Source organism: Enhydra lutris, unplaced genomic scaffold (assembly GCF_002288905.1).
Source record: "Enhydra lutris kenyoni isolate GAN:26980312 unplaced genomic scaffold, ASM228890v2 scaffoldscaffold6, whole genome shotgun sequence".
Classification (NCBI taxonomy): Eukaryota; Metazoa; Chordata; class Mammalia; order Carnivora; family Mustelidae; genus Enhydra; species Enhydra lutris.
Window position 1 is genome coordinate 18,068,723 of NW_019154090.1, and position 26,838 is coordinate 18,095,560.

Below are 26,838 nucleotides of genomic sequence, written 5' to 3' on the forward strand. Positions count from 1 at the left end.
AGTAAACTGCCTTTCACATTCAAAGACCATGTTGATTGCCCTACTTTGTATACTGAGATTGATTGGTGGGCTCATGTTGGCCTAGCCTTTTGTTGTCAGGTGTTTTTCCTCCCCATTGGACCAACAAAATCCATGGGGTGACATTGCGACAACCTATAGATTTCCAGGTCTGTACCTTCCAGCTAATGGTTTTAACATTCATTGGTGATTATAGCCTGCATCATTTGTTTCACTATTGTTAACATTTTAAGAAGACGTGAGAAACTTGTAGAAAAGGAAAGGAAAAAAATTTTTTTAATTTAATTTTTTATAAACATATAATACATTTTTATCCCCAGGGGTACAGGTCTGTGAATCGCCAGGTTTACACACTTCACAGCACTCACCTTAGCACATACCCTCCCCAATGTCCATAACCCCACCCCCTCAACCCCCCTCCCCCCATCAACCCTCAGTTTGTTTTGTGAGATTAAGAGTCACTTATGGTTTGTCTCCCTCCCAATCCCATCTTGTTTCATTTACTCTTCTCCTGCCCCCTTAACCCCCCATGTTGTATCTCCTCTCCCTCATATTAGGGAGATCATATGATAGTTGTCTTTCTCCGATTGACTTATTTCGCTAAGCATGATACCCTCTAGTTCCATCCACGTCGTCGCAAATGGCAAGATTTAATTTCTTTTGATGGCTGCATAGTATTCCATTGTGTATATATACCACATCTTCTTTATCCATTCATCTGTTGATGGACATCTAGGTTCTTTCCATAGTTTGGGGAAAGGAAAATTTTTAATTAAGAACTTTGGAAAAAAACTGCAAGTCAACTCTGAGGTGTCTGGAAACTTGTGCAAAATATATTTTTTCTCTGATTATGGCTAGTAAAGGACATGTGTAGAAAAGAATGTTTAAAAGTTGTGTGTTTAGCTAAATTTACTGCTAAGTAAATTTGTTTTTGAATAAGTTGTCCTTAAAAGGTTTTATGGGAACAGATTTTGAGTTAGGTTCCTGCTTTCGGATTATTATGTGTTTGTGAAGTATTTTTATCTACATTGGGTTTTGCTCCAAGGATAATAAAATCCTGAGATTACTTTGTTTGGGGATTATAGGTCATGAATCCATATAGGTCACTTGAATCCATGTAGGTCATTTCTTCTCACTGTTGTGGTCACATTGTTTTTTGTTTTTTGTTTTATGGGTTTTTTGGTTTTTTGTTTTTTTGATAAGCTTACCTAGAAGGCTGTTCTGTAATATCAATAGAAATAGTTGACATTATAAAGTATTTCCTGTGTGTCAGACACTATACTCTTAAATTTGTGTATACTAATTCATTCAGTTCTTACGTGATTATCAGCCCTGTTTTACATACGAGGAAAATGAGGCAGAGAGATTAAATGATTTGCCCTGGTCATACAACTAATGAATGTCAAGGGCCTGAATTTGGACCTAGATAGTCTGGTTGTAGGATTTATGCTCTGCTGTAGTAGAATTTATGCTCTGCTGTAGCAGAAGGACAGAGTGGGTTAGGTAATGTCTCTGTTACTAGAAAAATATCTCAAGTGTATGGTCCTCTACTAGTCCTGGAGGATAATCTATTTGTATTCATATGTAAATAATCTACATATATGTGTATTTTGTTTGCCTGTTTGTGTGTATATATATATATAGAGAGAGAGAGAGAAATAACATTCATGTCCACATGGAGGAACAAATATGTAGAGTTTTCCCCTTAAGAAGGTCTTTCTGGGGGCGCCTGGGTGGCTCAGTCGTTAAGCCGTTAAGCTAAGCGTCTACGTCTGTCTTCAGCTGAAGTCATGATCCCAGAGTCCTGGGATCGAGCCCTGCATCCGGCTCCCTGTTCTGTGGGGGACCTGCTTCTCCCTCTGCCAGTTCCTCTGCTGTGTTCCTTCTCTAGCTGTCAAATAAATAAATCCTTCTCTCTGTCAAATATATAAATAAAAATCTTTTTTTTAAAAAGGTCTTTCTGACTCTGAGACCTTTTTTGAATCTCTTAACTTTAGGTGGAGTAGAAACAGCCTCCTGACTCTAATAATATCATCTTGGGTAGAGGGACTTACGAGGTCAGAATAGATGGCAAGGCCCCAAGGGAAACCTAGCAGTCAGCTTCAGGTCACAGTCAGATTCACACAGGATACTGCTCTGGCCTTTGGACCTTTTTGCCTGAAGTTCAGGTTGCTTGCATTCTAACCATTCATCCGGATCTTACCTACATATTTTTGGAGCAGAATGCCATATAGCTAGTATTCAATACCATAGAAATAGTTTTTCAAATTCTTCAAATCACAATAAGTAGCAGTCATAGATATTGATTATAGAACCAAAAGTCAGGAGGCACTGTGTAAACTGTCTTGCCCAAGTTTATCTTTGGTCTCTGCTAAGTGATTTTTTTCTTAAATTGAGGTGTGTCTCATATTTTAACAAATTTCAGTAATTTTCTTCACCGCTTTTTCTGTCCTTCATTCTGTTTTTACTCTAGCAAGTGAATTTATTTCTACCGAATGTCATTTCAGATGAGAACAATGAATAATTTGAGCGTCATGTTCTTTCACAAGAAAATCTCTACCTTTCTTTATGTTTTTATGTTTGAACTGTGCTTATTTTGTATTAGTCTGATAAGAGGTTAATTGGGGTAAGAAAATGTCTAAATCCTCAAGAATCTGAATATTGTAAAAAATCTGATGGTTTGAACAGTTGGCTATCATGGGCAGGGATGTGTTAACACAGAACTAATGAGGAAGCTTCCTGAAGTCAGGAGCCAAAAGAGATGGATTTATCTAGTGTCTTTCACTCTGCGTTTGAAGCTTCAAGCAGTTGCATGCCACTGGTAAAATTTAATAGGAAGATCCTCAAGGGACTGATTCTCTAGGAGTGAGAGAGAGGATGGACTTAAAGACAACATGTTTCTTAATTTTATTTATTCTGTTTACAGATTCAAATGTTGACATTGTATATAATTTTGGTAATTGTTGCATCACTAATCTTTCCTAATTTAGAGAATTTCTTAAAGTACTTAGCATGTTTTAGAAAGGACGTTCATGGCTTCTAAAACAGAAACAGTTCCTGAATCATCTTCTTGACTTCAGTGCAGCCCTTCCTTTTTAGTAAGTTTTTCTTGGTTGGGGGCGGGGGACGGGTAGAATTTCTTACCCAGCTTTCTTATTCCCTGGAGAATGGAAAACTCAGTAAAATAGAGAACATAGTAATGTTTCTGCAGGATTCCCTTTCCATAGTTTTTTGTTTTTGTTTTGTTTTTTTTTCTCTTGCTATGTAGTTATTCTGTGTACAGAGGTCATAGAAGTATAGGATTTTAGAGCATAGGATCCCTAGGAAAGGATTTTCAAAATCTCAGGTCAAACAATTTCATTTTATAGTTGAAGAAATGGTAACTTCTTCAGTTTCATTGGAGACTGTCCTGCATATCTTCTCTTGCTGGTTCCTGAGTGAGGTAGGCCTCTCCTCGCTCAGAAACTTAAATAAACCCCAAAATGAGAGGGAGAAAATTGATAAGGGGTTGCAGTTGGTAAAATAGAATTTCAAAATGAATATTATGTTGGACATAAAGTATTAGGTTAATAAAGATAAGCTAAGCATGCATTGTCCTTGCATGGCCTTTCGGCTGATTGGGTCAGTTCCAGTATGGGGCTAAACTGTAGGAGGTTGGCCTTTTATGCCTGGCCTGTTTAAGTGGGCCTTTACCCTGGTCCTAGTCCCTTCAATAGGTAATCAGAGGCAGAGCAGTAGAGCTGGTTTCCCTTGGCATGTAGGATGTGAACAGCAGCAGCTGCACACATGAAGAAAGCTTGAGGTTTCTTCCCACTGGGTTATTGACATTTGTATAAATATATTTTTTACTGACCATTTTGCAAAATCGTCTTTTTCTTCTCATAATTTTTAAGTTGTTTCTTGGGCTTAGAAGGAGTCACATCATAAATAAATAATAATTCTGTATCTTTCTGTCAAAGTTACACAGCTCATAGCTTTTCCCCATATTCTCTAGAATGTCCAGAGCAGCTCTTGATGGAGGGCATCCTTGTCTTTTTCCTGACTTCTTAATAGGACTGCTTTGGACATTTCACTGTAAGATTTGACTTGGTTTCCAATGGATGTTATTAAGGGAAATACAGAACATAGAAAACTCAGGAGATAACAGAAAATATATCAGGTATTAAATAATATTAAGTACCTAGGAGAATTTATCCTAAAGAAGTATAAGGCAGTAGGATGATTTCATTATCCTCAAGTACAGGTAGGGCCTGTGCTGGCCAGTTAAAGCTTCCAGGTCATCTCTGAGAATGAAGAAATAGTCTGATGCTCTGGGCATGTGGCTGGGGCGGACCATACCGCCAGGTGTTCCTATATACTCTCAGGGCGACCCTGTGTAGGGGCGAGAACAAACACAAGCACTGTACTCTTGAGCCTGGAGACAAGCTCTCTTCCTCCTGCGACGTCCCTCCGGCGCCCTCTACTGGCCAAGCTTAACATCGTGCTCTGTCAAGGAGAAACGCTTCAAGAGCTCGGTCTCTTCTCACAGGGCAGGTACTGAAGGGTGAATTTGGAGTTGAGAGGCAGTGTATTGTAGCTAGTACCAAAGCCAGTCACAGTTACTATATAATTCCAACGTAGTTCTGCTTTTATAAGGTATAGAAACAAGGAAACTCTACTGTTAGAAGTCAGGCTAGTGGTTAACCTTGGAGGAAAGTAGTAGTGACTGGAAAAGAGCATGGATGGACCTTCCGTGGTAATAGTGTGCTTTTTCTGGATGTGGACGCTGGTTGTGTGGGTGTGTTCAGTTTGTGCAGGGTGCAGGTTTTTTTGTTTTTGCTTTTAGTTTAGTTTAGTTTTGTTCTGTTTTTTAGTGCATATTCTGCTTCAGTAGAAGTTAAAATGTGCTATAGTTTGATTCTAAAAGTGAAAGCTTAAAAGGAAGATCCAGTCTAGAAAAGGGGAAATACAAAATAATCCTGGGTATCTCACTCTTTTCTTATTTTTAAAAACTGATTTGAGGGTTGTACATCTCTCTTCTCTTTTTTTTTTTAAAGATTTTATTTATTTATCTGAAAGAGAGAGAGCACCAGCAGGGGAGAGGCAGAGGGAGAAGCAGACTCCCCGCAGAGCAGGGAGCCACACTCAGGGTTCAGTCCCACGACCCTGGGATCATGACCTGAGCAGAAGGCAGACACAACTGACGAGACACCCAGGCACCCCAAGAGTTGTACATCTTGAAGTCGAAAACCAGATGTCTAATTCATTCAGCAAAAATATTCATTGCCAGGCCACCTTTCTTTTCATTTGGGATCAAATTGTTAATAACTGAGGCCACCTGTAGAGTAGCTTCTACTTCCTTTTGTTGCCATTCTTCTTACCAAGTCTTTGAACAGCTTCTTATTTTTTTTTTTCACGTTTCAGATACAGTGTAAATAAAATATCACTGTTGTTCTCTGTAGGCATTATCTTTGCTTTTATCTTTGTCGTGATTTGCCCTTCCTCTTATAGCCACTGACAGATCACCAGCCCCCTTTTTTCCTGGCTGTGAGATTTGGAAGCCCACCATGGTAACTTCCATGTGGGGTTAATGACAGTGGGAACAGTAGATGGTTGGTTCAGGAATTGGTGGTGATAGGACAGACTCGGGGCCAGGGGAGTTTAAAAGCTCTAAAAAGGCAGCTTAGTACTATGGTTTGTTCAGGAGTCAGTCTGGGTGCAGAAGGGAAGGAATCCACAAGTTGGGAGTCAAACCTGGGTCTAGGAGGTGGATATGGAATCTAGATAGAAGTCGTACTTCCAGAAAGCGAAGGTGGCTAAGAAACTCTGGCAGTACCCTGTGGATAGAACTTAGTGGAGCTAGCTGTTTAAAGCCCGATTGTTATTAAATCAAATTGAAGTGAATAGTGGTAATAGAATTGGTATTACTGACTTTTTTCTAGGGAGCTTGGTATCTCCACATTGATAGGATCGGAGGCTGTTTTCATGCTTTGAATGGCTGGTTGTACTCTCACTAGTGAGGCTTTGACCAGGGTAAGAGTCACCACAAACATGTAACACAGAAGGCTGAGAACCTAGAGTGATTGATTCCCTTGCATAAATTGTTTCCTTACATTTCTTTCTTTTTTTTTTTTTTTAAGATTTTATTTAGTTATTTGACAGACAGAGATCACAAGTAGGCAGAGAGGAAGGCAGAGAGAGAGAGGAAGGGAAGCAGGCTCCCTGCTGAGCACAGAGCCCGATGCGGGGCTCAATCCCAGGACCCTGAGACCATGACCTGAGCCGAAGGCAGAGGCCTAACCCACTGAGCCACCCAGGCACCCCATGTTTCCTTACATTTCTTGACCTTAAGTCATTTGAGAGTAAAGGGGAAAAAATAGTGTGACTGGTAAAACTAGCCAGTGGGCCTTTCATTCATAAATCCAGTACATGTATTTACCCAATCTATATATAGGTATTTACTGTATCATGGGCCCTGTCCTAGGTGCTGGGGACTCAAATGTGAATCCGATGCAGATCCTAGGCCCTCTGGAGGATCATTGTTTTGTGTTATTCTCTTTAAGGGCTGCCTTTATTCTACTTGTCTGTGACATACAGCTTTGTTACCAACTCCTTTAGGATTCCTTTGAGCCTTTGAGATCTGATACTTGGATTTCATATCCAAGCAAATGAGTTTCCTGACATTTATTTACTTAATTTTATTACTAGTCTGGGCTTATACTGTACCACTAATAAAGGGCTTCATTTGCAAATTTAGCATCTTAAGGAAACGGGACCCACGATTGAAGGCATGAATCTCATTGTGCACATGTACTCAAGAGTGTCAGTTTGGAAATTTTCTGTCCTCCAAACTGGTCATCTGTATGTAGAACAGTCTGAAATCACATCACTACAGCTGGTACTCAGTGCTGATGGTAGGAGGGAGCATCGGAATGGCAATGCAAACGTAATGTAATAGAAGCATGAGATGATGGGTGTTAAGAAGTTTATATCTCAAAAATGGTTGTCCTTTGATCTGAGAATGGATACTGTTTGCCGAGTAAACTAACAGGCTTTTCCGTGTGGTTTTCTTCCTCATTCAGTCATGATTCTGACATCTTAGACCAGTCTTCTAAAACAGTACCACTGAGTGTTACTTACAGGTAAGTAATTACTTAGGTGTTAGGTGTTAGAAGTCAGTAGTTTTAACAGTACGGATGTTTGCTAATACGTTGATTTAAAATAGGTGACTACATCAGATTACCAATCTGTCGTCAGGTGGACCACGCCTAATGGAGATGGTGTCAACAGCGGTTAGTCAGTTGGCTTACATTGCCGTAGGTGGCTTCTTTTTCTTTTCTTTTTTTTTTTTAAAGATTTTTATTTATTTGACAGACAGATCACATGCAGGCAGAGAGGCAGGCAGAGAGAGAGAGGAGGAGGTAGGCTCCTTGCTGAGCAGAGAGCCCCGTGTGAGGCTCGATCCCAGGATCCTGAGATCATGACCTGAGCGGAAGGCAGAGGCTTTAACCACTGAGCCACCCAGGCGCCCCCGTAGGTGGCTTCTTGACTGTTCAGTTTACTGCCTGCGGTTTCTGCTCTTCACGCCCTCCTGCCAGGTTCAGAGAACCAGGGCATTTTATTGACGAGAGCTTTCTGTTGCCGGCCACCCACCTCGCCATGCGGCTAGTGTTGTCCGTGCGTGCTTTTGCAAGAACGTGTCAGTAACACAGCATCTTGCTTTCCGTCTCGCCCCGCAGACTGCTTCTGCGTTTATCACAGCTCTCTCTTCCTTTTGGGGGGGGGGCGATTTGGGTTTGGGGGAATTGAGGGTGGGAGAGGTTTGGAGAACTGTTTCATCTTTTGAAACATTCATAAAATTCTCAATTTCTATTGAATTCTTAGACCCTAAGGGAAGGGCAGGACGTGCCGGAGTTGAACAGGTTTTCGGGACTGAAGTCGGGGTGGACTCGGTCAGGTTGCCACCTCTTCCTGGTTTTGCAGCCGGTGAGCTCACGGAGGATGTGCAAGTTAGGTGTCAGGATTTTTACCTTAAAACTGGAACGTAAGGAAGTTTGTGTCAGATTTAGAATCCATTATTTGTATTGTCTTTATACGACAGAAAAAAGCTCTTTGGAAACATGTTGGCTCTTTATTTTACTTGAACACAACGGAGTTGTAGAAGTAGTGGGAAAGCCCATCTTTTTAGTGTTAGGAATTCCAAAATGTAGGTGATGGGGATGTTTACAGATTGTAGATTGGTTTACTCTTGGACCGGCTCCTCTGTTTCCCATAGAATAAAGAATGCTTAGCCTGGATGATCATAAATATGTAATTTTCTTTTATTATTTATCCCAAAGTAGAAACTCTGCTGAGGATCGTCTGTATTATAATTCTGTTAACGTGTTTACTTTGTTTCCCTGCTGTCTTGGATAGCTATCAGATAGGCTTTATTCCTTACTATAAATTACTCCAAAGTAATTTTGTTTAACAGTTCAGAATTCAGATGGAAGGTGTTATGAAAATAGATAAAGAATTTAAACAATTATTTACAGTTCTATATCCCTGGAGATTTTATCTATGTTTATGGTAAGAATTACTTCATGAAATATTTTCTTCCCTTGTATGTAATGTTATCTGAAGGGTCCATCCATCTTCTCTAAAAACGTGCTTAATCGGTCTTCTTGACAGATAGTTTTATCAAGCTGTTTTAATTGCTTCCTCTTCACTGGTGGATGGATCAAAACCTACCTCTGCTGTAGCCTGCTTTTTTTTTTTTTTTTTTTTTTTCCTGCGATGCGGGGTTTTCCTTTTTTCCTTTTCTCCTTTTCTCCTCTTCCAGACTGTTGTACTTTATCTGTGGAATATCCATGTAACCTCTGCCCACTCTCTGAGTACCCCAAATAGAACATCTCCAAATCCCGACCTCTCACTTTTGCTATTTTCATTTGCTTTTCATTTGCTCAAGGCAGCTGGATGTAGTGCTGAGAGCTGAGTCGGAACCCAGTTCTCCTGCTTTGGAATAATTGTGAGCGGTTGAGCAATCACACTCCTCTGACCCTTCCTTTCCTTATCTTAAGATAAAAGGATTGCTTTGCCTAAGCTTTAAGTTCCCTCCCTGTTCCTTCAAACTTAGCCTGTCCAAAGTAGAACTCATCCCTGTCCTCTCCCAAAAGGTGGTTTTTGTCCCTATTTTGCAAATGAAGAAACTGAGACCCAGGGAGATTGAATAAATTGCACAAATCATACCATCCTTGTGTTCAGAACTTAAATATCTTCATTCCCCGGTCTACAGGTATTACTGTTTGCCCACAAAAAGGCATTAAGTGTGATGAGTCAAAAGATCTTATGTTACTTGGTGAGGCCCGTTGAGAGTGCATATGGAGTATTATTTCTTAAGCCCTTTGTCTTCCACCAAAAGGTTATAGCTTGAGTTTTCGGGTCTCTGAACCTTGAGCTGTACTGTCAGGAGATTGGTTTCTTCAATCCTGTGTTCACTGGTGGGATCATTCCTGATCTGGGTCAGTTGACATGATGGCATATGGTCTAATGATAAACAATAATGATAAACAATGATGAACTGACTTCGCAGTACGATATTTGATACAGCTCTGGTAGGGCCTGGCTTTCTTCTACTACTGACCTTAATGGTGATCTGTTTCAAGCAAGTTGATTTTTGTCACAGGATTAGGAATTAAAATGATTTTCTCTGATTGAAGAGAGCATTTTGAGGTAAGTCAGTGATTCAGAGAAAACAATGCAGGTTTTTAAAAATTTTTAATTAATTTTACAGTGCAGGTTTTAAAATGAGATACTTACTGGGGTGCCTGGGTGGCTTAGCTGGTTAAGTGTCTCTTGGTTTCAGCTCAGATCGTGCTCACCGGATCGAGCCCCGCGTTGGGCTACTCTGTCAGGGTGGAGTCGGCTGGAGATTTCTGTCTCCCTCCCCCTCTGCACCTCCTCTCTTTCTCCCCATCGCCCCTGCCCCTGTGTGTGCACCCACGCTCGCTCTCTGTCTCTCTCTCAAATAAATAAAATCTTAAAAAAAAAAAAAACATAAAATGAGTTACACAGAATTTTTTTAGCACAATATACTTCATGGCTTAGCTGTGAATTAGATATTGATTTCATAAATAATGGTGATAATAAGTATATTGGGAAGCTAAGACTTCCATCTTCCATAACAAGAGGTTATCTGTTTTTGTAAGTAAAGTTTTATTGGCACGCAGCCAGACCCATTCATTTGCATATTGTCTGTGGCTATTTTCATGGCAGATTGAATTGTTGCAACAGAGATCACATCATATGGCCTGCGGAGCATAAATGATTTATCATCTGGCCTTTATAAAGATATTTGCCACCTTGTATTCCTCAGGAAGAAGTCAGTAGAATAGTGTTTAAACTATATTTTTTTAAAGATTTATTTATGTATTTATTTGAGAGAGAAGAAGAGAGAGAGAGAGAACATGAGCGGGAGGGAGAAGGACTCTGAAGCGACTGAGTGCCGAGCCTGACCGGGCTGGGTATCACTGCCGGAACGGAGATCAGGAGCCAGAGGCTTAACCAACTGAGCCACCCATGCGCTCCTAAAATAATGTTTAAAATTGGAAAAATCGGGGCACCTGGGTGGTTCAGTCTGTCAAGCATCTGTCTTCGGCTTGGGTCATGATCCCAGGGTCCTGAGACCGGACCCCATGTCAGCCTTCCTGCTCAGTGGGGAGGCTGCTTCTCCCTCTCCCGCTCCTCCTGCTTGTGCTCTCTCTCTCTCTCTGATGGAAAAAAATCTCTAAAAATAAATAAATTTGGAAAATATCTAATAGCAGTGTCAGCATATTTTGCAGAAATATTACGGAAAGGAGTAGAAGGAATGGCTATAGATCAAATGGTTTCTAGTGGGAAGAGTGAGTCAGGAATGGGGATGAATGAAGTAGGGGAATACTACCTTTTTTTTTTTTTTTTTTTAAGATTTTATTTATTTGGTAGAGAGTGGGTTACTGAGAGAGCACAAGCTGGGGGAGTGGCAGAGGGAGAGGGAGAAGCAGGCTCTTCACTGAGCAGGGAGCCTGAGGTGGGGCCCCATCCTAGAACCCTGGGATCATAACCTGAGCTGAAGACAGACGCTTACCCAACTAAGCCACCCAGGCACCCCAGATTTTTTATTTTCTTTTTTTTAAATAATTTTTTTTGAAGATTTTTATTTATTCGGCAGAGAGCACAAGTAGACAGAGCAGCAGGCAGAGGGAGAGGGAGAAGCAGGCTCTCCACTGAGCAGAGAGTCTGACGTGGGGCTCAATCTCAGGACTCTGGGATCATGACCTGAACCAAAGGCAGGTGCCCTACCGACTGAGCCACCCAGGCGCCCCAGATTTTTTATTTTCAAGTAATCTCTACACCCAAAGTGGGACTTGAATTTATAACCCTGAGATCAAAAGTCACATGCTTTATCCCCTAAGCCAGCTACAGGAATACTTCTTTTGTGTGTTAAGCTTTAGATTATTGAGTTCTTTTTTAAAAAAGATTTTGTTTATCTATTTTAGAGAGAGTGTGCCTGGTCAAGTGATGGGAGGGATGGGGGGTGGGAGAGAATCTCAAGCAGACTCCTGTTCAACGTGGAGCCCAACACAAGGCTTTGATCTAATAACCTTGAGATCACGACCTGAGCCGAAACCAAGAGTGGGACACCTAACCCACTGAGCCACCCAGGCGACCCTAGATTATTGAATTCTTAAGCTAAGTGCTTGTATTACTTTGAGGAAGTATGAATGAAGAATACTGAGAAATTTGATTGGACTAGGAGAACAGATTAAACAGGAAAGGGAAAAAAGAGCCCACAGTTACGGCGAGGAAAACAGGGACTCAGAGCCTTTTCTTTAGTTTTCCCATTTACTCACTTACTCATTCCACAGACAATCATTCCGAAGTCCAGATATGAAGCTCCGTATGACAGAACAGAGTTCCTTCCCGGAGGGTGCTTAGGCACTTAACAGCTGATACACCGGCAGACAGGGAAAACGGGAAGAGATGGTATCATGGTGATACAGTTACTGTAATTATTAGTGCTTTTCACAGGATGTTTTCAGGGCTTAGGGAAGTTAGGTCAGACAGGACACCAGAGAGGAGTTTTGAAGGATGAGACTGGAAAGGAAAGGCAGCGGTGGAGATGGAGATGGAGGCCTAGCCTGAACAAAGATCTGAGCAAACAGGGCTGGTTTCAGAATGTGCAAGCGTTCAGAAAAGCTGGATGAATGCAGGAAGGTAATGTCAGAGCAGGAGACCAGGACCAGGGGCCCGATTGCTTGCGCAGGGCCCTTCACTGTGGGGAGTTTGTATTTCTGCAAACACTACAGAGATACGATCTAATTTCCTTTACACTTTAGGAAAATGTACTCTTGGTGCAATGAGGGATGGGATGAGGGTACGAGGCATGAAGGATAAAGGCACTTAGGAGGCTATTTCAAGTTAAAAAAAAAAAAAAAGGCCCCAAAAGAGTGGGAATAAATTAAAGTGGCCTGGGGAAGAACCAAGGGACTCGGGAATTTTGAAGGAGTTAGGGGAAAGGGAAGGAGTTAAGGATGACTGAATTCTGGGCTGGGTGGCAGATTGTGGGACATTAGCTTCTGATGAGGGGGCATAGGAGCAGGTGTGTATGTGTGCAAAGGTGGTACGGAGTTTGATTTGGAAAGAGCTGTGAGTTTTTTGTGCCATCTGTTGAACGCCTAATTGGAACTGGCCAGGATATGGTTGGCTTTGTCCACTTGGAAGACAGGAGGAAGGCTTGGATTTGGGAGTGCACAGTGGTCATGGTGCAGAGAGATGTTTAGGAGCTGAGTAGGGAACTCAGCAGGCCCCAGGGCTAGTAACAGTGTTACACCCTGGGGACACTGACATTTAATAGGCCTTATAATAGGAGAAGACTCCGGAGGAAGCTGAGCTTTGGAAGCCTGCAATTAGAGGAAAATCAGCAGAGCATGCCCTCCAAGAAACCATCGAGATGAGAATTTTAAGAGGGGGAAATGGCCCATGGTTTAAAATGCTGCAAGACAGAATAGCGTCTAAAAATGCCCATTGGATCTAGCTCCTAGGGAGTCACTGCTAAGAGCGGCTTAGGGAAGTAATAGGGGAAGAAGAGAAAATACAGGTGGGTGAGGGTTGCTTAGCATAGTTACTACTCCAGAATCAAGTTTAATCTGCCTCATTGTGGAGGAGAGAACTGGAGAGAGAGAGGTTTAGTGATAAGGAGCAGAAATGATTCTTCAGTCAGCAAATGTTTATGGAGCACGTGTTGTGAGCCTGGAGCTTGCTGTTCAGACTAGGAGTACAGCAGGAACAAATCAGGGCTCACGCTTGTTCGCAAGAGAGAGCCACCTTCCTCTGATGCTGGAGAGAAGCCCGTAAGGGCAAGCAACACCAGTGGCTGCTGTGTAGTTCGTGTTCACCGTGTGACAGACACTAGAGATTCTCATCCCTTTTAATTCTCCTGGATCCCTAAGAGGTAAGGATTGTCACCATTGTACAGGTGACACAATGAAACCAGAAGAGCTTTTACCTGGCTCATCATTTACACTACTTTTTGGCACTTCACAGTCTTGCTGTTGTCCTGTAGATTGCTCCAAGCCTAGCGACAGACAGTAAACTCACGCAGTTTGTGGAGGGTGCCAGAGTTGTGAAGTGAGAAGTTGAGGGGTGTCTCACCCTTTGGACCCTTTTTGTGGTCTAGGATGTCTGTCAGGTGCGCTGGTAAGGGGTCCTTGAACAGGGCTCTAAGGAAGGGGGCATTACCCAAGACCTGTCTGCCCTTTTCATAAACTCTCCCCAGGTGAGTTGTTGCCCATGTTCTGTTCCTTTCCCTTCTAAAATCCCCACCCTGTAATCGTGTGGGGTCACCTTATCTGCGCCTGTGGTCGTCAGAGCGGTTCTTAGGGACCAGACTTAGGGGTGAGGGTGGGCATAGATAGATGGTAAAAATACATATTCACTGTGGAAACTCTGAGGTGTGCCTGATTTTTAAAATTGCCTCCCAGGTACTCTTTGCTCCAAAGGGCCTGATAGAGTTCAAGGCCTGGGAGCCTGTTGACAGCAAAGGTCCTTGTTCTCCCTGCGGTCAGACGTGTCTCGTGCCGCCCTTGTGAATATAAAGGACTGTGGGAGCAGTGTACCGTCTGTGCACTTGTCTGCGTGTGTCAAACCCATGTTCTTGAAATAGACCCCCGGGACTGAGCGGGGATTGTTGGGATGGCAGAATTCTCAAGGTAGAGTAAATAGAGATAATTTCTGGATGAATGGTGGAATAGTGTGTACCTGATGTTTTATTTATTTTTCAAAGTGTCCGTAACACAGCTCAGAGGAACTTCGAAATGGCACAGGTGCGCTTGCAGGGTTTTTGAACTGGAGAGAGAGAAAGGAATAAAACAGAGTAGCTTTCAAAATGTTACTGCTGAAACCTGGCCCCCATTTTTCTTAACAGAAGCATTGTTAGTTGAGTGCGTGTAAGAAGGAATGGGAGTTTTTACATTTGCTTTTTACATTGTTAGCAGGTTATCTCGTGGAGGTAATCAAAGGCTAGGTTCATACAAAAGCACTGCAACGCAGTGAGGAAAGCCGGAGTCCTGCCAGTTTTCTTACAGTTCAGAAGGCGTACATGTTATTTGCCTCCCTGTAGATGAATTTCCTGGTTTGTGCACGTAGTTGGGTGTTTCCGAATATGTCTGTATTCTCTCTCTGATTGAGTTGTGGGACCCGAAGTTCCTTTGTTCTTTATTGTGCCCAGAGGATCTGCTCGCCGCTCCAGAGTGAGGGCAGCACAGCCTCAGAAGCTGGGAAGCCACTTGTAGTGTTGTGTGGAAGGACTCGTGTTGGCTTCTATTTGTCCGTCCATTCCTGCTGCGTATAGCCTTGCAAAAAGATGATATAGTTTTAGTTTTATATTGTTTAAACGTGTGCCATTCAAGGGGGTTAAAAAAGTAGAGGTAACTCGAGGCGGTGCTTTGTAAAGTATTAGATACTGTTTGGAGAGATCGAAGTCAGTAAATGCTTATTGAACAGCCACTGATGTCGCTGACGATGTCTGCCATTTTGTAGGGGGCGACGTGCTGGCATGTGGCGATCCATCAGGGGGCTGTGAAGGATTTCACAGTCGTCATGTGAGGTTTGTCGGAGCTCGTGTCCAGGGAAGGAGAGCCGTTGTTCTTACAGTAACCGCACTCGGATTTCACACCCGCGCTTTCGCTCTCGCTCGCTCGCTCTCTCTCTCTCTCTCTCTCTCGCAGAGGATGTCGTGGGGTTACCTATGCAGCCTGAGTATGAGTAAAGGTGCTGGTAGTAGGATCTTGCCCGTGAACAAATTGGCGGCTGGGAAATTTGGGGAAGAGTCCGTCACCACCCCTTTTTTCCCAAGCTTTCTCTTTGTCGGGTCATCAGACTCAAGCCATACCTGGGTGAGCCCACCTCTTCCTCGTCTCTCCAGCTTGTCCTTTTCTTCCCTCTCTGGTGGGCTCAGGTCCAGTGATGACACAGGCCCGAGAGCCGGTGGGCCTGTGATCCTTGTGGCCCCCCCCATTGCCCGGGCTCCGCTGCGATGGGCACGTTCACACTTCCCGCCTCCTCCTTGGCCTTCCTCCATGGCCCAGCTTTATTTCCTACTGGCTTATTTCTCGCCATGTATTCCTTAAAGTGGAATCGGCAGATAAAAGGACTCAACAGTTTATAGATCCAGTGGCACCTTGCCTGAGTGCTCCTCAGAAAGCTTGAAACAATTAGGGAAGTGCCATTAGCGATGATAAGTTGGACCTGTTTTCCACACGTTCCTGTCAATGCTGTGGCCCCGCTTTTGTGCATGCTAGTTAGTCATACTTAATCAGAAACGGTTTCTTGATGGCTCTTCTGCAGTATACTTATTCTTTAGATGTTAAAAAAATAATTTTTATTGGCATTGGTGGGGTTTTCTGTAGTTTTTTAAATGACTGATTTTAATTTTGTTGGGCAGAATTTTGAGTGCTTATGTCCGATTGATAATATTCCTTTTCTTTTTAAGATTTTATGTATTTATTTGACAGAGAGAGACTCAGCGAGAGCGGGAACACAAGCAGGGGGAGTGGGAGAGGGAGAAGCAGGCTTCCCACCCAGCTGGGAGCCCGACCTGAGCCGAAGGCAGACGTGTAACCGACTGAGCCACCCAGGCGCCGCTGCTCCTTTTTTATTAGCTGGAATTTATTTTTCCAGCTTCTTTCTTCATTTCAGAATTTCTGGCCATTTGTGATGGGTGAGAATGTTGATGATTTGAAGTTGACAACAGATAAAGGAGATAAACTTGTGCTAACATAATTTACCTAGAGCTGACTCCAGGATGATGAATATTAGGGGTAAAATTCTTTTAACTGCCCTGGTTAAGAGCACTTACCATTTCTCTGGATTTCATGGTTTTCTTGAAGTGAATACTTGTTTCATCAAATGCTAATCATCACAGCAGTTCTTAGAATCATCATTTCTAACTTGACTTTCCCTTTCCCTGATTTGGCCGATTCTTCTCTGCCCTCTTCCCTTTCCCCCAACTCTGTCCACTTTGCAGCTTGTTAGCTCCTTGGAAGCTGTGTTGTTCGGGAATAGCAATATCCTGATAGCATTTTATCGTTCTTCCTTATTTTTTTTTTTTTAAGATTTTATTTATTTATTTGACAGAGAGAGGGAGAGATCACAAGTAGGCAGAGCAGAAGGCGGGCGGGGGGAGCAGGCTCTCTGTTGAGCTGAGAGCCCAATGTGGGACTCGATCCCAGGACCCTGAGATCATGACCTGAGCTGAAGGCAGAGGCTTAACCCACTGAGCCACCCAGGTGCCCCCTATGGTTCTTCTTACAGGAAATCCCTCTGACTCTTGGAGGAAAAAACCAAGTGGACAGACGTTAAACTGATAAACTGTAATTGTGGCTCCAAGGATGCTTGGAATCACAGATCCTTCATTTTCCTCAGTTTGCATCAAACATCATGAACTCATTTAAAAAACAATCCCTCACACTTTAATCTTAAGTTCTGCCTACTGCCTACACATCATGCTCATTGGGATATAAGAAATAATTATGAACATAAGGATAATTATGTGCCTCCGGGATGGTTTCCTGGGGGAGTGGTGTTCTGTAGCTCTGTGGGACGTCCAGGAAATCAAAGTACACAATAAACACAAGGCAGTATCTGTATCCAGGCTAGAACTGGGAGCTGAAATTCTGGGATTCCTCCCTTGTTTGTATATGAGGAAGGTGAGAACTTTAGACCTGAGGGACTACTAGTTAGTGATTCAGGTAGCCCCAGATTCCAGATTTCTTAGACTAGGGTTCTTTCTGGTTGCTGGGATGTCCCAGAGCACTCCTGGACCTCTAAAGCCGGGCTCTTAACTGCTGTGGTCCTCAAAAGTCATTTACAAAAAAAGTTCAGTGTCATCATGAGTGTTATGGTTGGGGCGGAGATGGGGGCTTAAATCTGTTACAGTAAAATCGGTCATTTAAAACTACCAAATACTGGAATGGAACTTATTTTGTCAAATAACATATGTACGTGGTTTCAGACATCAGGGGGTATGTGATGCCATGGCAGACTGACCTGTCCTGTCTCACACCAGCTTCCCTCTCTGGCCTTCAAGAGAACCCACTTAAATCCTTTAGCTCTCTCTCTCTCTCTCTTTTTTTTTTTTTACAGTGTATATTTCTATTTCTTGATTTATTTCTTGATTTATCAGTTGTGACATATTTTATTGATTTCCTTCCAGAAGAAGTGAGGACTTATTTTTATGCCCCTCTTCCACTCCTCTCAGTATAGTCACATCATTATTTTAAGATTCCTCTTTTAGTTTACTTTGTAATTTAATAGGCCAGCATCTTTTATAACTTATTTTACCTACAAAGATAGTTTCTTTTTGACTCCACCCATCTGAAGCAGTAAGTTAGGGTTCGGGTTAGGGTTAGATAGGGTTAGGACCATGGGGGTGGGAGGACACAACACCTGGGTGGCTCAGTCGGTTAAGCATCTGCCTTCGATTCAGGTCATGATCTGGGATTGAGCCCCACGTTGTGCTCCCTGCATCTCCCTCTGGCACTTCCCTTGCATGTTTCCTCTCTCCCTCTCTCTGTCAATTAAATAAGTAAAATCTTAAAAAAACAAAAAACCATACTCTAGGGGTGGCTATTGACTGTTGTTACACGATTGTAAATGTTCTGTGGAAGCAACCTCATTTCTGTGTTTTCTAAATATGTCACAGTTAATCCTGAGGTCACCTTAAATGTTTCATTTTGGATTTTACCGTAATCCTTGCCTTTTTTTTCCTTTTTTATCTTTTAGAGATACAAGTATCTTCCTTCAATAGATGATAATGAAAATACAAAAGAAAGAGAAGCAGGTAAGTGATCGTATATCTTTTTTTTTTTTCAATCACATATCTTTAAGTGAATGCACCCAGCCTATGCTCCCCGATGCTTCTTTATCCCCATATTACCCTGTACAGTTGCTGGCAGTTAGGGCTTAGCTTCTAGCCTCTGGCGGTTACTCTGCTGCTGCTTTTCCCCGTTCTCCACCTGGTGACTGAGAGCTGTGTTTTGAATGACTTAATTTTTACTTATGCTCAGGTCAGCTCCATATGGGAATAAGTATAATGAAAACTGTAAGTCAAAATATTATTCAAAATTAGCTATATGGAAGAGAAATTTTTTCCTCCCGTGGAAAAGCTTTCTGAGATGTGGTCAATTCTTTATAGTTTATATATCTATCTTTCTGGATGTTTGCTTAATCTAAAAGCATTCTCATTTAGAAAAGTCATACTCATAATGACCTGTGAAAGTTTCCTCCTAGACAAAATAGTGAACTAATTAGAAGGATGTGAACACCAACTATTTGGCATTTGATTTCGTGAAGGGGAGAATTGATAAAAAAAAAAACATTTGGCCAGCGTGACTCATCCTGCCAAAATCTTTCCCTGGTTGAGACTTCTGGTTCCCTATTCAGAAGAACCAAGAGACCCCAACCAGTGTGGCTCAGGGAGGAGTACTTAGTCTCTTAGAAACAGACTGTCTTCTGAAGGGCTGGTTTTCCTCTTACAGAATTGAAGGACAGTCCGGTAACTGGGGATATCCGAACCCCTGGCCTTCACGGAGACTCTGTGCAAAGAGGTTGGTTGGTATCAGCCACTTTGCTCTCTGTTTCTGGGGAGCACTGACTAGTCAGATACAGGGCGACCTGGGGATATGGTTACAAGGATTACTCTCTGGTCTGTCCCAGTGGATAGGTCCTTATGAAACCAAACCAAAACAAATAGTTTTAGGAAAAAATCGACAGGTCTGCTGCCAGTTCTCAACAGGAAGAGCGATGACTAAACCTAGTCCCCCACACTGATTTCTTCCCATCCTGGCTCTCGAGCGTCCTCAGCTGGTAGACAAACGCCACAGCTAGTGCAGTCCCATCTGCCAAGAGTTTATCCTATGGAGATACTCAAACAGGTGTCGACTGGGTGAACAAAGATTTTCACTGCTGCTTTGCTTATAGCACAGAAATGGAAATGAACGTTCATGTCCATCAAACAGGGGACTGTTTATATCACAGCATATCCACCTAGTTAAAAAGAACACATGACTGAAGAGAACCCCAAACCTTCAAAACTATCATTTATGATATATGGGCAGGTGTATGTTTCTTAAAACATTCTGCTTATTTAATGTTTTAAACATTCTTTAAGGTAAGCTTTTGTTTCAGTTAAAACACTTTTTTTTTTTTTAAAGTGATCTCTACACTCAGCATGGGGCTTGAACTGATGACCTCTAGATCAAGAGTCTCATGTTCAACCAACTGAGCCAGCCAGGCACCCCTCTCCCTAAGAAAACTCTTTACCAGAATTACACCAGCATGAATTTATGTTTCTTTCTCTTGAGATTTTACTGGTTCATATGAAGACCTTAGCCTGTCAGCCTGCTATCACACAGCCTCAGTTAGATAAGTTTTCGTTTCGACTGTAGTATTGACCAATGGGGCAGGGTTTCTCCTTAAAAATTAGTATTAGCTATGGTAGAGGAGCAAGTTAATTCAGTGGAGTTACTTTCAGGAGGAATTGATCCTGCTTCTTTTCCAGGTGATAGACCATACTGATGACTGAACTACAGGGCATGGAAATAGAAACTTAGGTTCATGCCAAAGCAATCTCTAGGTACCGGGATTGAGCACATGTGTAGAGTTCACTGCCTGACAGAGAATTTGGTAGAAGGAGATTGAAACTGACTACCATATCACTGTGTGACTTTGGACAAGTTCAGCCTGTTTTCCTATCACTTAGAGGGAAGCAATCATACATGCCTTCTAAGGTATTGGATTAAATAGGATGGCTTATCAAGTACTTGGCATTCAGTGTGTCAGTGGCAAGGAAATCATCCAGTAGAATGAGAAAATTAACCATCAGACTTTGTCATTTCCCTTACCGTGTTTCTAAGGTGTTAGAAGTAACAGCAAATAAAATGTCCACTCTTTAAAAACCCTCCTTCCTATCAATTCCTTTTTCCTCTTCTCTGGAGGTGGAAAACAACATGTTAAATGTGTTCTGATCTTGAAAAATCCTCATTTCCTTGTCCAAAATTTTATCAAGGTAAATTAAACGGGGATGAAAGATTTTACAAGTTATGCAGAACTTAGTAATAAATAATCATACTTCTTATTAACCAGAAAGGGCATAACGGGAGTAGTGTGCCAAGGACAAAGGGTTTAGAGATTGACTCTGTATTGTCTAAAGAAGTGTTGCAAGAAAAATAGACGTTAATAAAATATTTAAAAAGTAGTCACTCGGTTGCTATAGTCTTTTATCTGTATCAAAAATAAACTTCTTCTACTAAGAAATGTATACATTGTAATCCCTAAGAAGACCAAGCGGTATTAGGCAGAGAAACATTTTGCTAGAGGAATAAGATGTGAACTCTAATCACTGAAAACCCTTGCACCACTACTGTTGTGGAGTAACGACTGCTTTGTAAGGGGAAGAGCTGTAGTTCATGTTAGCGGTAACAAACCTACGGTAAGGAAGTACTGATTGTTACTCATCCCAGCTCCTTGCATGGCACTGAGAGACGTACAAGATATGGTTAATATCATTTGATATATGGTACGTGGTAAGTGGGTTTTTGGTGCACATATTCAATGTAGAGGAAAGTTCGTGAGCACGAGTGCAACAGGAATAAGTATAGGATTAAAACCTGGAGCCTGACCAGGAGGTTAACCTAGACTTGCAGTAGTTAGGAGAGAACCTTCTCTCCAGACCCCATGACCAAAAGTCAGATCAGTAGAGCCCCTTATTCTGAGACTTCCAGAAAATGAAAAGGTGCAGGGGAAAGTGTTTTCTTCAGATATATGGTGGGAATCTCAACAACCTTGGGATTATTAGACCCTGTTTCCTTCTCTAGAGTGAATATGGATGTAATTTGTTCACTAAACAAATATTTGTTGAGTTTTTCCAGCAGTTAGTCATCAGAAAATATTTGAGGGTCTGTGTGGGGCCAGCTACAAAACTGACAGAAAGTTAGGTTTTCTTTTCTTAAGGAAGTTTAGTCTGGTTACAAACAGGCAGTTAGAGTAGGAGTGGCAGAAGCCTCAGAAGACTCAGGGTTCTGCACTGTGGGTGGAGGAGTGACGCTGTGGAACTGGGGAGTGTGGAGGTTTGGGGCACGTCAGCTCCACCAGAGAATCTGAGAAGGTTTCCAAGAGATGGAGTCTTCTGGGTAGAGCCAGGCTTAGTCAGGTTGTTCCTGAAGATCCAGGAGGAAAGCTTGGGAGAGAAGAGAGTGGTAGATGGTTGGGTTTGGGAAGATGAAGCATATGAGAGTAAAGGAGAGTGGAAGGGCCTGGAGTGTGGAGTGCTAAATTTTGGGTGGTGACCAGAGATAAACTAAGATAAGAGGCATGTTGGACGGGGCGCCTCGGTGGCTCAGTGGGTTAAGCCGCTGCCTTCGGCTCAGGTCATGATCCCAGGTCCTGGGTTCAAGCCCCACATCGGGCTTTCTGCTCAGCAGGGAGCCTGCTTCCTCCTCTCTCTCTCTGCCTGCCTCTCTGCCTACTTGTGATTTCTCTCTAAAAAAAAAAAAAAAAAAAAAAAGAGGCATGTTGGATTGGGGTGCCTGGCTCAGTTGAGTAAGCATATGACTCTTGACTTTGGCTTAGGTTGTGGTCTCCAGGATGTGAGAGCAAGCCCTGCATTGGGCTCTGTGCTTGGTGTGGAGTCTACTTGGGATTCTCTCTCTCTCTCTTTTCCTTCTGCCCCCCCCACTTGCACTCTCTCTCTCTCTCTAATTAAATAAATAAACTCTTTAAAAAAAAGCATGATGGATTGAGCTGGCCATCAGATTCCCAAACGAATTAGTCCCAGATGTGCTATGTGGTGGGGGGGAAGGTGAGAACTCCCCTCCCTAAGATGGTGTATACCACCAATATACATCACTACAGCTCAGAACAGTGAAAGAGGAGTAGCAAAGTTGATCATATGGATGAATAAATAATTCATTTCTTAGATTTTTCAGTGTCATATTGCAGAGGGTCTTAAGATACAAGCTGATACCAGCCAGACCTTCCATTTGGCAGTCACTGGAAGGCCTTTTCAGCATGCCTACAGAGGGAGTGTTAGTAAATTTCTCAGTAGAAGCAAGCTTTTAAACAGCCTCACCCTGGAGTCATGTTTCAAAAAGGACTTAAAATGGACCTTACCCAAATTCCTCCTCCTCCAAAAAAAAAAAAAAGAAAGAAAGAAAAGAAAAGAAATCTGAGCATTGACTGTTTTTCTCTATCTTTTGACATACCTTGACAGTTTTTTGTTGTTGCCCTAATTCGTTCTGTGTTCTGAAACATACTTGAGAAGCCTGAGCACAGCAATGAGGACGGTAAAAGAACACCGACTTACTTCATATGAAGTATGATGGATGAAACTAGGATTGCGTAGCCTAAAGAAGGGAAGGTTTAAAAGCATCCTGTGAAGAAAAGAAATTACATATATCTGTCGCTGGGCCTGTGGATGTGAATGGTCACATGGGGAGCATTACTGGAGGGCGGGCAGGGTGCTTGGGAAGTATTGTTTTCTCTCTCTCCTTCTTACTCTTCACTGTCTGCATCTAAATTTAATAATCTGCCTGCCCCGGGTTTTGTTACTGCCCGGAATTAACAAGGTTTAGATTGACTTTGCAGGTCTGGAGAAGTTAAATCTCTAAGACTCTTGAAACATGGTGAGAGCAAAATGCCCCCCCACTCCTGGGTTTTAAATGCAAAAGTGTGATAATAGAGGTGGGGACTAAGAATGACCGATTCTGGGACTCTGGCAAGAGGGAGTTTGAAGTTCGCACATCCGTCCACCACTCTTCAGTCCTTAATTTACCAGCTTCTCAGCAGCATTGGATGCCTGTAGTCATTCTGTCTGGAAGCGCTCTCATCTTCTGGCTTCTGTGATACCACGCTTTCTTACTTTTTCCCCACTACATCACTGACCAGATCGCTCTTTCTCACCCTCTCTGTAGGTCTTCCTTTGGGGACCCTTAATATTAATGCTTGGCAGGTTTTGGTCCTGTTTTCTCTTTGTCCATTCTTCTCTGACTCATTCTTGTAGAAATGTCTTTCGGAGGGGGTGCCTGGCGGCTCAGGTGTTAAGCATCTGCCTTCAGCTTGGGTCATGATCTCAGGGTCCTGGGATTGAGCCCCCGAATCAGGCTCCCTGCTAAGCAGGGAGTCTGCTTCTCCCTCTCCCTCTGTCCCTGCTCATGCTCTGTCTGTCTCTCAAACAAACAAACAAACAAACAAAATCTTAAAAAAAAAAGGGGGGGGAGGAAAAATGTCTTTTGGAAGTTACACCCGAGAGCCCCATGGACACCTATACCTGCATTATCCGTAGATGCCTTGAAACTGACCTCCCCTCCTCCTGGCGCTAACCAGCTGTGACTATGTGAGGAGCCACATCAGGGTCAGAATCCTTGCTCTGTCATCCAGAGCACAGCACTTCTGGGTAAAGAGGGGTTGAATATTCTAAATGGAGGAGGAAACACAGAAGGACACACACACACACAGTTGGACATTGTTCCTGGGTCTTGCTCACCCAGCACAGCTTGCTTGCCAAATGACTGAGCCCAGTGCAAGGGCAGTAAGGCGAGGGAGTGTGGGTTTTCGCCTTTAGTCTATCCCATGGTCAGATAACCGTAGGAAATATTCTTTTAGAAGAAAGTGAAGGTGAAAGAGTAAGACAGTCCAAATTTTAATTGGAAAATAACTTTTGCCACCTGAAAATGTCTACAGACCGAATCATTAATAATAGTAGTGGATCTTATTTTCATTTTTATTATTTAGATGTTAAAAAAGGTCAGAAGTTCTCAAATTTAGATAAGCTATTCTAAGCTAATTTCTTGACATTAAGTAAGTCTAAACATAGAGCATTTTCATCTTCCTGCTGGAAAAGATGGTAGACTATGAAGCAGACAGCAGCAGGAGCTGGGCCTCGCTCACCCCGGGTGAAAGACACACCGAAGTGCTTTGGGATGGAGGGCGTGCGGGGCGCTTTCCGACCAGAGGGCAGTGAGCACTCTCTTTGCCGGCACTCAGTCAAGTGTGAGCGCAGTGCTGGGGCCTCTCGTATTCGGCCTTCGGTTCCTGAATCATGGTAGTTTGGAGGAGTATGAATTGTCTGGCAAGAAAGCTTTTCCTGTTCATTATTAAAGTCTTTTAAGATTTTTCTGTTACATAGATGTGAAAATATTTTTATTACAGGTATTGCAGGATTTGTGTTTACAGGGTGGCTATATTTTCTTCTTTCCAGGCATGGTCCTCATAAGGAGCTGCTATTTCCAACAAGGGAGACTGCATTTCTAGATGGGGACTTTCTCCTGGGTCAAGGGTCAGAAATAGTCAAGTCCCCTAGAAGAATTTCCAAATGACCTTTCCTCTTAGGTGTCTTCAGTATCTATTTTTAAAGAATCTATTTCACCTCAATAATGATTAAATATCTTTGAAGTTCAAAAATACACATTCTTCCATGATGCATTTCCTTTATATAGGAAATCTTTCATTTAGTTATAGACTTTTATGTTAAAAATAGTATTTGAAGAAATTACTAAAAGAGAGCAATCTACATCTACTGAAAATGTAGATGTCTATGTAGAAAAATTAAACAACTAAATTTGCACAGCCTTTTTGTTGATTTTCTTCCATTCTTTCTTCTATACACAGGAATTTGTTGGTTTTTTTTTTATTTACATGTACAATTTTATAGACTTCTTTCTGTTTTTCGAATTGAAAATACTCATTTCATTCAATAACTGTATGATGGAGTTTTATCATAAGCCACAAAGATTGGGGAATACCTCAGTTACTGAAGCTTACATTCTCATCATGGGAGACAGATGGAAACAAATAATAACTTTCAGAAAGTTATAAAGAAAGAAGTGAATGTTACCCACAGTCCTATCACCCAGACATAATGATGGTTAACATTTGGTATGTGTCCTAATTTTATTTTAAAAAGCTAGTGTTGAAAAATAGCATTTTTAAAAAACAAAAATGGGATTAGATCATAGACCCCCCCCCCACTTTCCAACATGTTGTGGACTTTTTTTATGTTAACTAAAACTTTTTAATTAATAATAATGTAATACAATATGATAATGTAACAATGGCTGCATAATACTATCCCATATAATGGATGTGCTATTAATTTAAACATTTTACTAAAGGTTGACAGATAGGTTATTTATAGTGTTTCCACCCCCCGTTAGTAATTATGTATCAGATATTCTAAGTCTTCAGAGAACCTAAATGTTTCCTTAGCTTGTGCTGTAAAAGAGAAATCGCTCAGTTTAAAAGCATATCCATAATTAAAATTTTGGTATTGTTACTATATTCCCCTGCAGAAGTCTTTTTAATAGTTGACAGAGCTGTCAGCGATGTCTGAAAGGACCATTTTCGATTTGTTCTTACATTGGATTTTTAAAAATTGAGATATAATTCACATTCTGTAAATTCTGTTATAGTTTTAAGTTGTGCAATTTAGTAGTTTTTAGTATAGTAACAAGATTGTATATAGATCACCGCTATTTGATTCCAGAACATTTCATCATCCCCAGAAGAAACCATATGCCCATTAGCAGACACTCCTTTTTTCCTCTTCCCTCAGGCCCTGGCAACCACTAATTACTTCTTGTCTCTCTGGATATGCCTATTCTGGGCATTTCGTATAAATGGAATTAAAACAATATGTAGTCTTCTGTACCTGGCTTCTTCCACTTAGCATATTTTCAAGGTCTGTCCATGTTGTACCATGGGTGATTTTTCTTAATTAGAGTCTATTTTGACTTTCAAGTACTCGAGTGATTCTTGGGAGAATAACCCTGGTTTGTCCTTGGACCTCTGTTTGGGAACCATTGACCTAGGCCATAATCTCTCTGGAGTTCTTAAATCCTTTATAGCTGACCCAAATCCAGTTTATCTGGATTTGTATCTTTAAGTGTCTTTTCCAGGAATATCATAGGTTGCTAATTTTGAGTCAAAGAAGTGGGTTTTAGTGCTAATAGTGCAGTTTATGAGCTAGTGTTGTTGCATGGTTTTTTGTTTTGTTTTGTTTTGTTTTGTTGTTTGTTTGGTTTTTTATAGTTGGCCTCTCCATTTCATCCTGTGTTGTAGGTGCTCATCTCTGTTTAGTAAATTTTCAGTATACTGTAAAATAATGTTGGTACTGTGCCCATCATTGCCAGTCTGTTCCCTTTAGAGCCATTTTCCAAATGGTGATTTACTGTCTTTCTTCGTAGAGGCTGAAAACAGTTTATTGAGGCCTTTGACTCTTTTCCATTGACCCTGAGACACATGGAAGAAATATTTTTTGTTAAATTTTTT

At 41.9% G+C, this 26,838-nt stretch overlaps 1 protein-coding gene across 1 annotated transcript in view; it reads left to right on the forward strand.

The window, feature by feature from the left end:
- Nucleotides 1-26,838, forward strand: part of LOC111141361 (chromodomain helicase DNA binding protein 6) — a 195,797-nt gene that overhangs the window by 33,823 nt on the left and 135,136 nt on the right. The window contains exon 2 of the mRNA XM_022493841.1: nucleotides 18,300-18,355. Within this exon, the coding sequence (XP_022349549.1) occupies nucleotides 18,323-18,355 (33 nt within the window). The 5' untranslated portion in view covers nucleotides 18,300-18,322. The remainder of the gene's footprint in view (nucleotides 1-18,299; nucleotides 18,356-26,838) is intronic.